The sequence below is a fragment of the Gopherus flavomarginatus genome, chromosome 1, assembly GCF_025201925.1.
Source record: "Gopherus flavomarginatus isolate rGopFla2 chromosome 1, rGopFla2.mat.asm, whole genome shotgun sequence".
Lineage (NCBI taxonomy): Eukaryota > Metazoa > Chordata > Testudines > Testudinidae > Gopherus > Gopherus flavomarginatus.
Genome location: NC_066617.1, coordinates 328,256,922 through 328,274,430, shown reverse-complemented (window position 1 = coordinate 328,274,430; position 17,509 = coordinate 328,256,922). Strand labels below are relative to the sequence as shown.

Sequence of the window (17,509 nt, the reverse complement as noted above, 5' to 3'; positions counted from 1 at the left end):
AAGTTAAAGTTTTGCTGAGCTTTTTTGAGAAATTAGTTGTCTATTTTATGTTAATTATAATTACCTTATTTAAAAATACTTTGCTATAGTAGGCACCCTCTTAGTCATATGATGAAGGATTAATATGCAATTATTATGGCTTAGATGATGGAGGAAATAAGGATACTGGAATGCTTAAAACTCAGTGTACTGTGGCTGTTCAAGTGTAGAAAATGTTAGACGCCAGATACTGGCTATCCAGAAAGCTCTGTATAGTGAAATGAGAAGTAAAGTGGCAGATGTGAAATTAATGATGTACATGAATGGAACTGGATGACTCTTGAGGTTGCTAATTGCAGCCTTTCATAGATGTTACAACTTCAGATTTGTGCCAAGTCTACAGTGATGGAAAATTGTTCCTTTGTGATAAATATGTGAAAAGAGTTGGTGGCCTGACTCTACTTCCACACAAACTGTCAGCACAATTGGCAGTCTCAGACTTGGTCTACACTAATGAGGTAAGTTGATCTAAGTTACCCTTGTTAAGTTGCATAAATGATGTAACTGAAGTCGAAGTAGCTTAGATGGACTTACAGCAGTATCTGCATCACACATGCTTTCCCTTCAACATAGCTTCCACCTCTAGGAGAGGTGGAGTAGTGAAGTTGACAGGAGAGTACTCTGCCATCAACTTATCACGTCTTCACTACACTCACTAACTCAATGCCCGCTGGATCAATCGCAGCAGTGCCGATTTAGCAGTAGTGGAGACAAACCCTCAGTACTTGGGGCAAAGCTAAATGTTGGGGGGGTGAAGGCAATGGGGTCTCTTAGAAGTGGATTTAGTCACCTTGACAGAGTAGTTTGGCTTTGTCTGCAGTAGAGAACTGAACTGTTCCTACTTGAACCTGTTGGATAGAAACAATTTAATACAAATGGCTTAATGTGTCCACACTCACCTGGCAGATTCTTGTTGTGACCTGTTGCAGTTTAGCCTTGCGACTAAACTACCATGTTTTAAACAATAGCAGTTGCATTGCCTCTGGGCACGTATCCCAAAGGCAGTGAATTTTGGGAGATTCTGAAAGGCAGCCAGTGTATTATTAGGACAGTGTTGAAAGGGCTGACTAAATATTTAAGCTCCATGCACGCTGGCATTAAACCAGTACAGTGTGATAAAATTATATTTAAACTTGCCGAAAAGGAAATCTAATCCAAATGGTACTTGAGACGCATGTAAATCATTAAGAGAACTTTTGTATGTGCTCTTTTTGTATGTTTTACAAGCATGCTAGGAGGACAAAAGTGTTATTTCTCTAATGTCAACCAGGAAGCATCTGGTGCTGGTGCCTGTGCCTTAGCTGTTCAATGGACAAAAATGCAACTTTAGTTTCCCGAGCTGTCAGCTGGTATCTTTCATAAGCACTAGGTTAACTTTCTCTAAGAATGCCCAGTACTGATACTGATGTATACAATATTTTTTTCCCCCTCCAGGTATACCAACTGCAGCCTTATCAAATATATGGAAAAACATAAAGTTAAACCAGATAGTAAGGCATTCCACTTGGTAAGCTTCTGGTAGTCATATCAATTGAAAAAGACACATATATGTTAGCAGTGGTAAAATTTGGGTCTGGGCTGGTGCCAAGTGCTTTTTCACTGAATTTATTTGCAGAGCTCCAAACTATTAACTTTCAGTTTCTGAACTGGAAACACTGCAGAATACTTTTCATTTATTGCTCCTGACTAGTAGAATGATTACATGAAGAATTTAACTGGATTGGCATTTGAATACAGTACATCACAGGTTTTCTATTTTTAATAATCATGGTAAATTTGTGGTTTTATTTGTTACTGTAGCTCTGTTTTTAATGCACTTTACTGCTTTTACATTTGTGCGTATTTTAAATAATCAAATTAAAATCTATTTTGATAAATACAAAAAATCATGAATTCTAGAGGATGCATATTGATTTGAACATTTCCCTTATTTAACATATCAAATATGTACTCTGGGAAATACTGTATTGAACTTTGAAAGTTTAGTTTATAAAATTTAAAGAGCCTTCTTCCTAGATGCACAACTCTTTTTTTAATGGCTTACTTATAGATACTTCCTAGTAAAAGGTTCTTCTCATAAATTGTGATAGCTGCATACCAAAATGTTTCCTCACTAAAACTCTGATTCAGCAATGTACTTACGCTTTTGTATAACTATAAGGACATAAGTAGTCATATTGCTTAAATTACTTGCTGAATTAGGAACTGATTTTTGTGTGTTATGTTTGCAAATTGATATATTGTAGAACTGTTGATACATTGCTTATTTTTAAAGAGCATTTAGGCAAATTAAAAAACCTAGATATAAAGTACTGCTGACCTCTGTCAGCAGGTTTAAAGAGAAACAAGTCCATCAATTTAACTTGGAGAATTCCAGCATCTTCTTTCCAATGTAAAGATATATTGGAACAAGAGGTTTCATGACCTTGGAGGGAAGAGGAGAAGTTGAGATGGATGAGAGAGGAAGAAAATGAGTCAAGGGGGCCTGAGTGTCTCATAGGTTGCTTGAAACTCCCATTGAAGTTGCGCTTACTGATGGGATAATCAAGCCCAAGCATTTTTACTCTTTTTGTTTGCCAACACACTTTTGGCAATTTCACAGCCCCGCTTTCTTTGCTCTTCGGTGGTTTTTTTTTTGTTTTGTTTTGTTTTGTTTTTTTACTTTCATGAAAACTTTGGGATTTATTTACTTCAGCCAAAGATTGAGTGAATCCAGGCACCATTTTAGTTTGTTGATAAACCGCATAAAATTGTGAGAACAGGCGTTTAATTGCAACAGATGGATTACAGTAGCCAATCTGAGTAGAGATGTTCATAAGCACAGTACAGTTAGTTTTTTTAATACAGTGACAATGCAAATAAAACATCTAATTAAAGTGCAAAGAACTACATAATTGAGACCTCTGTCATTATGCATTATTAACTGTGAAGTATTCCTACATTCTGGAAGAGAGTATCATTTTGATATAATACCTGGTAACTGTTCACTGTCAGGTTTCTTATCCTCTTTGAATTGGAAATCCACTTTTGAAGAAATGAATCAAACACACCTCTAGGTGCCTTCTATAGTGCAGACATTTGTACCCAATACATACATAGTCTGCAGTGTTATACAAAACACTAGGGGATCTTTGTACATAAGCAAAGCAGCCAGTGCCATTTCCCACTTTGCTCATAATAAAATTAACCTAATTTTATATCATATCAAGAATGAGAACAGAGCATCATAAAATGTGGCTCTTGTATTAATTAGATAGTTTACATAGTGTTGTATTGCAAAAGTATACATTATTTAAATTAAATACATATTTGGCATTGCATGTAAATATTGTATATTTTTTGATAAAAATATCTGTAATTTTTGTGAAGATACCACCAGTAAGTGATTCTATAAGTAAGGCTATGTTTTAGTCGCAGATATTTTTAGTAAAAGCCACAGACAGGTCACGGGCAGTAAACCAAAATTCACAGCCCATGACCTGTCCATTACTTTTACTAAAAATACCAGTGAATAAAACTTGGGGGAGGGCAGCCTGAGGGAGGGGGAGAGGACAGTGGCTTGTGGCATGATACCTCTGCTGGTGGTGGGAGTAGGGGTGGGGAGATTGGCAGGGCTGGCAGGCTCTGTACCTGGCTCTGTGCTCCCCGCCCCCCCCCCCCCCAAAAAAAATTTAACAGCAGAGTTTGGGTGCAGGAGGGGGTAGGGGGTTGGAGCATGCAACAGGGTGAGTTGGGCTCTGGGCGGCACTTACCTGCGGGGCTCCCTGGAAGCAGCAACATCCCCCTCGTTCAGCTGGTAGGCGGAGGTGTGGCCAGGCAGCTCTGTAGGCTGCCTCCACCTGCAGGCACCACCCCTGCAGCTCCCATTGGCTGTGGTTCCGGGGAGGACTCCAGGTGAGTGCCGTCCAGAGCCTGCCACACCCTGTCACGTGCCCTAGCCCCCTGCCTGCTCCCACACCCGAACTGTGCTGCTGCTGGTGGGGGGCATGCAGGTAGGGAGCCTTGCGACCCCAACAATCTCCACCCACCCTACCCCCAGCGCCAGCTGTCTGGCCACACCTCCACGTAGGATCTGAGGGACGGGGGTGTTGCCACTTCCATGGAGTCTCCCAGGTAAGTGCCGCCCAGAACCTGTCTCACCTCATCCAGTGCCCCTGCCACCTCCTGCACCCAAACTTTGCTGCGGGGGGAGGGGGCAGCCATAGGAGCCTGAGACTGTCCCAGCAGCGGCCAGTGCGCCTGGCACAGGGGCTGCCTGAGCCGCCCCGAGCCAGGCGCACTGGCTGCTGTGGAGGTCACAGAAAGTCATGGAATCTCTGACTAACTTGCAGCCTTATCTATAAGAGAATAATACACCTTTGACAAGTGCTGTTGGATGTGAAGTTTTAAATGGTGATACAGACAATACAACATGACTTTTGTGCTTGTGTCTCATTATTGCGCTTTGAAATGGGGTAAATTGTAATTTATAGAAATTGGAGGCCTAAGATACCTCCTATAATTCCAAATGCCTTTTTTTTCCTTTAGAACAGTGGTTCTCAAACTTTTGTACTGATGACCCATTTCACATAGCAAGTCTCTGAGTGCGACCCCCCTCCCCTTATACATTAAAAACACTCTTTTATATATTTAACACCATTATAAATGCTGGACGCAAAGCAGGGCTTGGAGTGGAGGCTGACAGCTCGCAACCCCCCAGGTAAAAACCTCGCAACCTCCTGAGGGATCCCAACCCCCAGTTTGAGAACCGCTGCTTTAGAACAGATTTGCTGCCTTTTGCCTGCAAGTTTGACTACATTTGACACTATTGTAGGCCAAAGATTTCACTGCTAGCTCCACATGGTAATACAAAATCTTACAGTAGTGCACAATTACTAGTTAAGAGTTACTGAAAAATTTCTCCTCCCCTCCCCACCCTACGCCAATTTATCCTAATTCTAGAGTATGTCAAAGAGGTCACTTTATCAAGTTTTTGGATCTCAATTAGGCAATCTAATTTTAGTATCAATCCTGGTAACTGATTCATTACTGATCACTTCAGCATTAGGTAATGTGCTTACCATATAAACTCAAATTTCTTTTCATTCCTTGCCAGGAGCTAAAAATCCCTACTTTTTCCTACCTAACTGCCAAAATCTCTGGTTACCTCCTGACAGCTTCTATAGTACAGTTAGGCATTTCCGATACAAAATTCTAGAACACTTTGAAAATTAAGATTAAAAATGTATGGGCAGCATAACATAAATTTAATATCAAATTAAATATCACTGGGAATACTGTAGTGATTCTATTATTCATTTTCCTATTTAATTCAATAACCTCAGTTTTTTAATTTATCCGAAGCTGCTGCATTTCCAGTCTGCTGCAGGTGTCTTGCTACAAAACGTAGGTCAAGCTTGCCATGTAGTATAGGTCTTGATAATAAACACTTTTAGTATCCCACACAATAAGACAATGGATCACTTTGGTTCAGAGCAAATTAGCTTCATTGAAGAGGGGTGAATGGTCTGGCCAATAGGATGTGCTAACAAAATATTTTTTATATTCGTCCTCCCTCTCCTCCCCCCATGGTATCACTACAAGGCAGCAGTTGTTTGGATACCTTAACTGTATTTCTTACCTCCTAGTGTTTTTGGATTTCCACCCCCAAAAGAATGGGTCAGATCAGGGTGCAAGATCAGGGATATCCATATTAATTCCACCAGAGCTTTTGGGACAAACCCCAGGGGGAAGATTGACTTCACACACCAGAGTATCCATATCCTTTATAGCAGCCATGTTCCCCCTTCCCCATGGTTCTCTGTGAACCCTTGCAGAAGTTCTGGACTTGATTGCTGTCTTTGGAAGAGCTGCATGTCTAGTCCCATCTGTAGAAGAGTCACTGGAATACAGACATCTACAAGATACTATTAGAGCAAATAAAGAAGAGGGGGTTCTCCTGGAGATGTCCCAATGCCTAGTCAAAACAAAGGAGCTCTGGCAAAAGTAAGCACAAGGGACCTCTGGAAACGCTCCCACTAGCTGTCCATATTCTGAGGATCTTGGCTGTGATTTGCAAGGGATGCCACCACCAAACCTGAGAATTATGTGATGGATAGTTATCCACAGAAGACCCCAGACAAAACAGCAAGCGTCCAAGACAGCATGGCAAGCACTCCAAATCCCGCCAAAAGCCTGGACCCCGTGTTTGCCATGGGCTCCAACCAGAAGATGATTTATCAGGGCAGCCAAGAACTATGAAACAGCAGATTTGGACATTACATGAGAGCCTCATGTGGACACACTGATGTGGAAAAAATCTCTACCAGCAGCCAGACTGAAATTTCTGCAAAGGGGAATTCTACCAGTAAATATTGTGTTATGTCTTATAACATAACTGCATTGGGTGATTTAAACTACTTGTTCTTTCCTGACACCATACGTGACGGAGCTAGGAATCTTCTTCCACCTACTTGGCATTTAACATCCCCCTCCCGAGCATACTCAAAATGGTATCTAAACTGGAGATGTATAGCTGTTAAGTTTTATTTCTCTACAGTATGAAATCCTGCAACCACTAGCCACGCTTACCACCTCCATACCACCCTTCTCAAGCTGTTTCCCATTCACTCCTAGGGTCAAAAAGTCAGCACCAGAGGAGCTAAAATATATATCAAACACATTGGAAGGCAAGCGTGTTTATTTTAGAGGCAGATCCAGAAAGAAGAAAAAATAATAGAAACGGTACATTGGCTCATTTTCATCGTTGCATTCAGTTTTAGTAAAGTTGAGATTTCTTGAGGTATTTGGCCCAGAATAGGTGATAGAGACATTTCAGAAGGGATAAGACATTAAAAGGCATTAGGCTTTTAGTACAGCTAGTCCAGAACTCTCTTAACTTTGAAGTGTACTTTATGTAGGTGTTATAAAAGAGAACTTAAGGTAAAGAGAGTGGTGTGTCTTGTCATGCACCACACTGGAAGGCACAGAAGCTCTCTCAGGATTGCCCATATATCTAGTGTATGTTTTCCACTCCTGCCCCAGCTGCAAGGTAAATAGGAATGTTGTGTATCTTCCTGGTTTGCCCATTGCTTCAGGATTTGCCTCAGGGTAATATCTTCTAACATAAGGATAAGCCTGCAAAGTTGCACATGGAATAACTAGCTGGCTGACTAATATCAGTGAGGTAGCCGTGTTAGTCTGGATCTGTAAAAGCAGCAAAGAATCCTGTGGCACCTTATAGACTAACAGACATTTTGAAGCATGAGCTTTCGTGGGTGAATACCCACTTCGTCAGATGCACGTAGTGGAAATTTCCAGGGGCAGGTATATATATGCAAGCAAGCTAGAGATAATGAGGTTAGTTCAATCAAGGAGGATGAGGCCCTGTTCTAGCATTTGAGGTGTGAAAACCAAGGGAGGAGAAACTGGTTCTGTAGTTGGCAAGCCATTCACAGTCTTTTTTTAATCCTGAGCTGATGGTGTCAAATTTGCAGATGAACTGAAGCTCAGCAGGTTCTCTTTGAAGTCTGGTCCTGAAGTTTTTTTGCTGCAGGATGGCCACCTTAAGGTCTGCTGTAGTGTGGCCAGGGAGGTTGAAGTGTTCTCCTACAGGTTCCTGTATATTGCCATTCCTAATATCTGATTTGTGCCCATTTATCCTTTTCCGTAGAGACTGTCCAGTTTGGCGGATGTACATAGCAGAGGAGCATTGCTGGCATATGATGGCGTATATTACATTGGTGGACGTGCAGGTGAATGAACCAGTGATGGTGTGGCTGATCTGGTTAGATCCTGTGATGGTGTCGCTGGTGTAGATATGTGGGCAGAGTTGGCATTGAGGTTTGTTGCACGGATTGGTCCTGAGCTAGAGTTACTATGGTGCAGTGACTGGTGAGAATATGTTTCAGGTTGGCAGGTTGTCTGTGGGCGAGGACTGGCCTGCCACCCAAGGCCTGTGAAAGTGTGGGATCATTGTCCAGGATGGGTTGTAGATCCATGATGATGCATTGGAGGGGTTTTAGCTGGACTGCTGCCCCCATTCACGCATCCCTGTAGCCCTCCACCTACCTGAAACCAGCACAGGCAACCAACTATCCTCACACCTACTCAAACTAGCACAGTTACTCAACCTTTGTTGTAGAGGGAAGTAATTTGACAAAACAATTTACCATTTCAAAGGGAACCTCTGCATGGGAGAAGAAGGGAATGACATTCCAAAATTGTGGAAAAGAAACATTTTATCATTGTTGGCCTGGAGACTAGGATTGGCGCAATAAGTACTTGTGCTTTTTCTGAGTTTCCTTAGCACCTGTAATGCCATGGTGCTCACAAAGAGGGGAGATATCACCCACAGATAAGGTGACAAATCTTTGAATGGGCGGTAGAGAGAAGAAGCAAGAGAGGATCTATTCCAGGAACTATTAAGTTCATCCCAAAAGAGGACCATGAAGGCAGAGTTGTGAGGGATGGTTTTCTTGGCACATTCTCTAAGGATTGAAAGAGATCACATAGCCCTGGAAAGGGACGTGATGCAAACCATGTACAGGCAAACACCTGCATTGGAGCACCTTTTGTTACAAAGGTCAAGAATTGCACCCTAACCATCCAAAATCCTCTAAAATGAGTTCAGTCAACCTAATTATAGGCCCTTCCCACAACAATCCGCTCCAGGAGATGGAGGAAGAGAACCCTTTTGAGATCATCACCTACTGCACTCCTTGACCATGCCTCCATTCCATTGGTCTTAAGTTTGCAGCACATTCTTATTTAATTGTTTTTGTTTTTATTCAAGATGCAGTTTACTTGTGTTTTTTGTTAACCCAGTGAATTCATTTTGGCTGAAAAATTTCATGGAGGTACATCTCCATCCATAAATGGCATAGTATCCCCCATACTGTCAATTCCTAATAAAAACAAACACATATTTCCTTGGTTCCAGTACATTCATTACCATCAATTATCATCAAATTTATTTTAAATCATGATTTAAATCACTAGTCAGGAAGACTCGATTTAATCCTGGATTTCTAGATAAAAGTGCATTCTTGTTTGTTATATCCTTAATACATATTCTTCACAACTCAGAAATAGTTGTAAGTTTCATTTTTAGAAGGTACACACTATACATTTTTAAGTGATTTATTTTAAAAACTTTTCAGATGAGTTTTACAGCTATATCAGAAGATGAATAATTGTTTGGTTATTTCATTTACAAAAGGTAATTGATGCAGATATTTATAAAGTCATTGGGAGGTGAACTATCTCCAATTCAACAGGTTAATCATTAATATTTGGAGGATTTTGCTGTATTACGAGAAGAACATCACCAGACAGACATCTGAATTGTTTTTATTTAACTAAAACAAGAACATTATGTATTCTGGATTTTTTTTTCTTCAACAGCAACCATAAAATATTTTAACAAAACAAGCATATGAATTTTTTAATTTAGTTAAACATTCAAGTTTTTTAAAATCAGATTTGTTTTTGCTATAATTGTTTTGAACTAAAACAGTTAGTCAATTTTTGTTTTTTAAAATATTTCAATTATGTCAGCCAGGTCAGCATGAGAAACTTAAAATATTGGCTTCTGCAACTAACTCGGTCGTCTTCACCTTCATTTCCTGTTTGTTCATAATCTGGAAAAGAAAAACAAGCTTTCCTGCCTTTTCAGGTCCCAAACGATTTCTCAAATTTGGAATGAATTAGTCCAAAGGAAGAAAATATTCTTTCTACACCGGTAGAATAAGCTACTGCTGTTAAATGTGAAATTATCACTTCAGCAGTCTCTGAATCCGGTTCACTGGTATGACTTTCTTTAAAACATCAGCAGCAAACATATATTTCTTGAATGGTTCACTCTTAACTCTGAAGTTTTTATAGTTGGCATTATGGAGGGATGTTTGCTGGATGTCCATAGCCAACTCCTCTTCTTCAGCAGTTAAGGTTTGACCCGGGTACCAAGTATTAAGGATATTTGCAAGAAAATAAGCTGGAGATAGTGCTTGTCCCATTCATTTTTTTTAATGCTTGTAATTTAACTCTGTCATTGCATATTTCTCTTTTTTTAAGATCTCACTCAGTTCCTTCCAAATTTCAACAGCGTCAGCAATGAAACAGCTATTTCCCTGCATTTTGTTCAAGGCTGCAGAAATAGTCTTCAGGGTACTCAGCATGTGTTTAGCATTTCTCTTAAGACTAATGTTGAGAACTTTGACTGTGACAGTGCCATCTATTTTTTCAGAATTGTGTTCACAAACTGTCATCAGATTAGGCCAGTTCTTGATATAGTGCTCAAAACAGTCCATTACTGAGTTCCATCGCATGTCTTGTGGGAGAGTTAGCTTGGTTCCTCCCACTTTTTTCAGAGCAGCTGCTGCAAAGCGGTGGTTACGGAAGTATTTTGCAATTTTAACAACATTAGCCTTTATTTCTAGAACACTGAAGTCTTTGGCTAGGAAGTGCACCAAATGAGCACTGCAAGCATATGTTATTAGCTTGAGACGCTCTTCTAAATAATTTCTTCTCATCTTGGATATATTGGCAGCATTGTCTGTGACCAACTGCGTACTAGATATTTGATTTTTTTTTCACAGTTTGTTATAGCTTTTACTGCTACTTCTTGTAAGTATTCTGCTGCGTGCGCATTTCCTGATGTATCAACTTTCTGTAAGGAAGACACTCCCTTCTTCTATTGTCACACAACCACATACAACAGGATCATTGTGGATGTTGCTCCACCCATCAAGACTCAGGTTAACAATTCTACCCTCTAGACCTTGTGCACACTGCTCAATTGCTCTTTCATACACTTTATCTAGCAATTTGCCTGCGGCATCTGCTCTGTTGGGTGAACTGTATCCTGGTCTTAATGACTGAACCATGTTAATGGAGTGTGGGTTCTCAGTCATACGGAAAGGAGAGTTTGTTGCATAAACAAACCCGGGCAATTTTTTCATCAAGTACCTCTTTTTGTAATCATCTGGTTCTTATCACAAACTTATCTATAGCTGTTTCTGGATGATGGTTTTTTTTTTATTTTTGCTACAGGTGATATACTGTGACTATGTGACATACATGATGTGACTGAAACACTATCATTGGCAGATAACTATGAAATTATTGAAAAATGATGGTGATCTTGAAGGTGGATAGTCTTCAGAATCCTTTATGTTGAGGATACATTCTCCTAAACAAAATAAGTCAATGCAGTTTAATTATGATTAGCATACTGCTCATTTAGTATTACTCATTGCATTCACTGACACTCAGTACTACTTTAAAGGTGAAATTGTAAAAGGAAGATCTGCCTATTTCAGCTATTTATTTTTTATCACAACTGTATCTAAAATGATAGTATGATAGAGTAACTATATTTTTTGCTCAAACATGAGAATTCAAGAATAGTCCAGAAGGAAGACAGACAGTCCTTAAGAAAGAAGTATGAAATAAAAAAGTTTACCAACCTGAAGATCCTGCATGTTCAGACATGTTCCTTTCATCATCTTCAATGCAGCTTCCTCCTGAGTAGGAACGCTTTTTTCATGATGTTGTTTCATTCGGGCAACCAGGCCTTGCATTTTTTTGTTTCACTGTTTGCATTTTGCATGCATGCCTGTCTTATCCAGAGGTAGAGGAACTTCATTAAAATATTCCCAAACTGGGTTTCTTTTACGGCCTGCTGCCATTAGAGGTTTTCCCTTCTAGTGAGAGAATGGTATGATAGATCTCAAATCAATGAAGGCTACACTCAGACCTCAAGACTTCTGGAATATGCTGCTCCAACAGTTTCACTTTTGTTTTTACTGCCTGTCCCTCCCTTCTCACATTTATCTCCAGAGTTCTTCCCCTTGTCTAGATCTATGCTGCCCCCAACAATCTTCTATCCATGGAACTTTTTGAAACTTTGCACTTTTAGAGAGAGGTAAGGGATTGACTCTATGTACACACATTTGCAGACGGACAATAGCGTTGAGTTCTGTTATTTCTAACTTCTATACAGAAACTCCTCACATAACATTGTAGTTATGTTCCTGAAAAATGCAACTTTAAGTGAAATGATGTTAAACAAATCCAATTTTCCCGTAAGATTTAATGTAAATGCAGGGGGTTAGGTTCCAAGGAAATTTTTTTGGGGCAGACAAAAGGCATTATGTACTGTACTGTACTGTGGTGAGGAGGTGCCCCTGTCTTACCCCTGGGGCTCAGGGCTGGGGGTGCAGGATCTAGGAGGGATTTAGGATGTGGGAGGGTGCTCAGGATTTAGGTGCAGAAGGAGGCGGCTCAGGGCTGGGCAGGCAGGAGGTGCAGAGCACTTACCTGGGGCAGCTCCTGTTTGGTGCAGGGGGTGTGCACGTGGCTCGGTGCAGCGCAGCACCACCCCCATGGCTGCGATTCTGGGAGCTGCTCCCACCCACCGGCAGGCAGGGCCACCCAGAATGCAGGGGCTTTAGGAGCTGCAGGACCCAGGGCTAAGGGGGCCCTGAGGCCCTGGGCTGCAACTCTAAAGCCCTTTTCAGAATGCGGCCCTACAAGCACGGGCCAGAGGACTCAGAGGAGCAGGGGCAGCCGCACAGCCAGCAACTGGAGAGAAGTAGCATTTTCCCCTTCAAAGCGCTGCTTCTCTCTGGCCAGCTTTGTAGGGGAAAGCACCGCTTCTTTCTGGCTGCTGGCTGCACGACTGCCCCTTTTCCTCCACAGGCCGGAGGACTCAGGAGGAGTAGGGGCAGCCACGCAGCCAGCGGCTGGAGAGAAGCAGTGCTTTCCTTTCAAAGTGCTGCTTCTCTCCGTCCAGCTTTGAAAGGGAAAGCACTGGTTCTCTCTAGCCGCTGGCTGCGCAGCTTTCCCTGCTCCTCCTGAGTCCTCCAGCCTGTGCTTGCAGGGCTACATTCCAAAAGGGGCTTTCGAGCTGCAGGCCAGGGCCCCGGGGCCCCTAAAGCCCCTGTGCTCCAGGTGGTTCCTGCCTAGGGGGGGAGGACAGCTTCCCCGCTTGCTTGCTGTCTCCCTCCCAGAAAGTCCTAAGCGCTCTCAAACAGTTCTGAGAGGGAGGGAGAAAGGGAGGGGGAGGAGGCGGAGAAGAGGAACTTGTGCAATGCTCTCTTGTAAAGTCAGTCAAGCGACATTATAAGGGAGCATTTTACAACTTTAAATGAGTATATTCCCTAATGGAGCAGCGATGTAACTTCGAAACAACGTTAAGCGGGAGAATGTTAAGTGAGGAGTTACTGTATATTATTTATTTAAAACGTTTTTGCTGTTAAAAAGCATATTATCTCTGGAGACACAAATCCACAGTTAGAGAACTGCAAAACTAAGCATCTCTGGTGGTATCTTCTAGACTGAGCACTGAGTCCCATTGGGTAGATAGAAAGATTAGCCTAAATAATCTATACAGAAGCCTCTGGCACCCCATAAGATTAGGCCCCTAATCCATGAACTATTGGAACTAATTTACAAAACTTTTCTTAAACATTTCATGAATATATTGTCTCATACTATAGAATTTGAATTTATAATCCCTATTCCATGATGATGTATCTTTGAGCTTTAATGTATCTTAATTAAAACTATCTTTAGTTAGGTTTTTCATCAAAAAATCCATTTTTTATTTAAATTTGATTTTAAAAAAATCATGAATTTGTATTCACCCTGATCAGCAGTGTGTCCTCTATGCTGCCTGACAGCAATTCGAAAATGGCGCTGAAAAAATTAATGGATGCTAGCAGAGAAATATAGGGAGTTTGTTCATTTGACCCACCCTCACATCCCCCAAATTTCCTGCATTTTCCAGTAGTCATCCACCTACTGAAAAATCATCCTGCTGAAGAGGCATCCACAAGAAGAAGGATCACAAAGCATGGATCTTTGTGGTGGAATAGTGCACCATGGGATATCTACCCAGAATACTCAGCTAATAGTGCAGAGCTGTGCGGATATATTGAATAACAGATAGAGGCACCTTAGGCTGGCATGACAAAGTGGTGTGGATGCACTGCAGTTTGATGTAGTTAAATTGTTGCACTCACAACAAACAAACTAATGTGATGTAACATCCCTGTGTGAACAGGGCCCTAATGTGTTCACTTCCAAGTTGTAATGTGCTGAGGATGCCATAGTGATGAATGCAGTATTAATGTCCAGACAGCTTCTGCAACATTACTGTGTTCCTCTCATAAAATCATGCTGATTGATTTTAAGAGCAGTACCACACTTGGATATTTTAAGGATTAGATCAGTTATTCCAACCTAGACTGAATTTATACCTAAAGAGTTTCTGTATCTCTTCCTATACATTTGAGATTATGGAAGAGTCATCTTTAAGACCAGTTTCTGCCTGCTGGCTAATCGTTCCCTCAGAGCACATAACTTTATTTCACTGTGATTAGGACTGTCTTGTTTTTCCCCTCCCCTCAATATATACTGTTTAGGATTTTATACTGCTACCCCTTATGTAAGTATCTGAATGCCTTCTACGTAAAATAGATTAACAATAGCAAAATCTGTAGAGGACTTCTTAGAGTCACTTGCTGTACTATAGTTTCTGGTTATAGAAAGGTCTGCTTGCGTTAGTGCTGTTTTGATTGGGGGGAAAGGGAAAGAGAAGGAGAGAAGTGGGCTACTTTTTAAAGTTATTCTGGTTATGGTGGAAAAACTATGTGAAAGGGGAAGGTTTTGTGGCATGTCCTGAAAGTAGTCAGGTTAAATTTCTCTGATTTCCTCTGCAAATATTCTTATACTTTGCTTTGTCCTTGGTGCTCTCATGCTTTGTGATCTGCATTGTCCCAGAGGAGCATCACTTTCTTGGCAGCACTGGATGAAATATGAAATGTGTCCTGTAATGCAGCTGATACCTGATCTGTTAGTTAGTATGAAGATTAAGACAATGACCTTCAACTGGCTATGGAAATGGACTCTCACCCAGCGGAGGGACTAGAGCACAAGCTTAACGTGCTCATGGAGGAGGCAGATAGCTGCATTTTGTACCTGCTGGAGCCTTCCCATTGATTTTACTAATGATTTGAGATCAATAAATAAAGTAAGATCTAAGATTTTACTCATCTCCCTCCTCTGAATGCCATTCAGACATTTAAAATACAGTGAGCCTACTATCCTCATAATTAGTACATCCACATTGGATCCCACTATTTGTGAGGTACTTGGGCAGGTAGAGTTTCCTATTGCATCTAGACATGTATTACATTATGATTGCCACTTTCTGTGGTGGGTATTCAGTGTCAGTGGTGCTATACAAATAGTACTGATAATGAGGCTGTAGTAAATGTGGGGTCTTGGTCAGAATATTGGTTGTCTATAAATCAAATGAAAATTCCTCAAAGATAGTTTCTTCCAAGTAAATGTGCATGTCAGTGTGACATAAAAACTCAGTTAATGTGTGTGAATTCATTTTAAAATACAGCTGCTTCACAGAGAAAGGACAGACCAGCAAAACTACAGTATATTGATTTATGAGGGCGGGGGGGAGTTTTGAGGATTTTGTGGGTAGAGCACTTATGACAAAACTAATTATTTTAGTGAGTTTTAAGTTTTATAGGTAGAAACAAGTGGTTATTCAATAACAAATTCAATTAATTAAAACATGAGGGGAAAATATGGTTCATATTTGCCATAAGTGATTGGGGTCTAGAAATTACATCATATGGGTGGCAGTTTTTCATTTCAGAATACGGTGGGACAAAGGCTTTCATTAATAGTTTTCATAAATCTGAACTTTTTTTAAAACTGTGCTTAGCTTCAGAAATTGCTTACTATGGACCCAATAAAGAGAATTACCTCAGAACAGGCTATGCAGGATCCTTATTTCTTAGAAGATCCACTTCCCACATCTGAGTAAGTGGTCAGTTTATTAATCTATTAGCATATTCAGATTTTTTAATGTATTCTCTTTGTTTACTGCTTACTATAAATACATACCTGTGTGTTTGAATAATGAATTAAATAATTTACTGTTTTGACAAGCAAAGAAAAAGCTATACTAACTAAAATGCCATTTGAGGTTTTTAAAATTAAGTAGCATTCCTATTAATCTCTTGCTTTATGAAACTTTGATCCTGTTAGTCACAGCACTAATCTTGTTATTCACTGACAGGTTGATTATGCATGCTACAGATCTTTGCGGACAACTGCTAAGTGCCTGCAGGTCCAGTTCTCTGTTCTAGAATGCCGATGACATTTACTAATTAGTTTACATTTTTCCATCTTACCCTTTGTTGTAAATTCAGTAGATGGGGATAGGGGGAATGGAGGGAGGGAAATAGTGTAGTCTCTCTGTACTTTCATGCTTCACAGCTTAAATCCATTTTCCATAGACACACTTTCTTTTCAACTGCACAGGGAGATTCTAAACATAAGAGCTTACAGACAAAAAGTGTGAACAGTCTATGATAAAGCATCCTAAGATGGCCAGCCAGTGCTTGAGTGGCCTTGTTTTAGAAAGGCTAGTAGCACATACTGCGTATCATTCCTTTTTTCATTATTAAGGGAAGAATTTATAAAATGTGTTGCATATATTTAAAACAGTTAATTAAAATGAAATTAATTCAGCTCAGCTTAGTGAAATATTTATAACGGCTCCTGACCTGTCTTTATATTCTAGTGCTGTCATGCAAGTGGTTTGGTTTTGCAGAAACTACTCTTAGGTCAATATTCTTTTCCCTCAACCGTATATTGGTAACATTTTAATACAAAATTAATAGCATGTTCACAGGTACAGAGGCTAGTTATAAATAAAGGTATATCGATATGATTACAAATGGAGAAATCTTAGCTTGGGTTAGCAGTAACACATTCGTTCATATATGTCCATGAGTTTAAGGTGAGAGACCACATACCTCCAAAAGCTTCCAGGTCTTGTCACAGTTAATGTTTTTTTATTTGGTAATGAAGTTTTTAACCATCTGGACCACAATTATTGATGACTTTTATTTAGTTCAACATTTTACGAATTTCTGTATAACTGGATGAAGGGACCTACATTGTGCACTTATAAAGGAATTGACTCTGGTATCTAATAGGACTCTTCCATCTCTCCAACTCCAGTCTTGTCACCATATTACCGAGAAACACTGACAAATTGTTGGGAGGAGAAGAATAGAAATGACCAAAAGGTTAAAACAAATACATGTGAATGCCTAGGCTCGGTAAATGACGTTATTAAGAAGGGATAAACAACTTGACAGATATGTTAGGCTGTGGTTAAGGAAATTTGAAACTAGACTAGACAAAATACTAGGTCTTCATCTACGACTAACCTCTCTGATTCTAGGCAGATATACCAAGGCTGCTAATTTGTTTTTGCAGTGTTTTTGCAGGTTGTCAGATCCCCTACCCAAAACGAGAATTTTTAACAGAAGAAGAACCCGATGATAAAGGAGACAAAGTAAGTATTAAAATACAGCTTTACCTCAGTATTTCACATTTGCTGCTCTTGTACTGCTTCTGAGTTGAAATTTTTCTTTGTGTTTAACCAATT

The 17,509-nt window shown here is 40.3% G+C and overlaps 1 protein-coding gene across 4 annotated transcripts in view; it reads left to right on the top strand.

Annotated features, from left to right (window-relative positions):
• The window catches only part of CDK8 (cyclin dependent kinase 8), a 174,290-nt gene that overhangs the window by 150,475 nt on the left and 6,306 nt on the right, over window positions 1-17,509 (top strand). For all 4 annotated transcript variants that reach the window (XR_007772205.1, XM_050937266.1, XM_050937265.1 and 1 more), the window contains 3 exons: window positions 1,474-1,546; window positions 15,770-15,867; window positions 17,338-17,416. Coding sequence is in view for 3 of the 4 variants with exons in the window: in XM_050937266.1 (XP_050793223.1) it covers window positions 1,474-1,546; window positions 15,770-15,867; window positions 17,338-17,416 (250 nt within the window). In the remaining variant the exon portion in view is untranslated. The remainder of the gene's footprint in view (window positions 1-1,473; window positions 1,547-15,769; window positions 15,868-17,337; window positions 17,417-17,509) is intronic.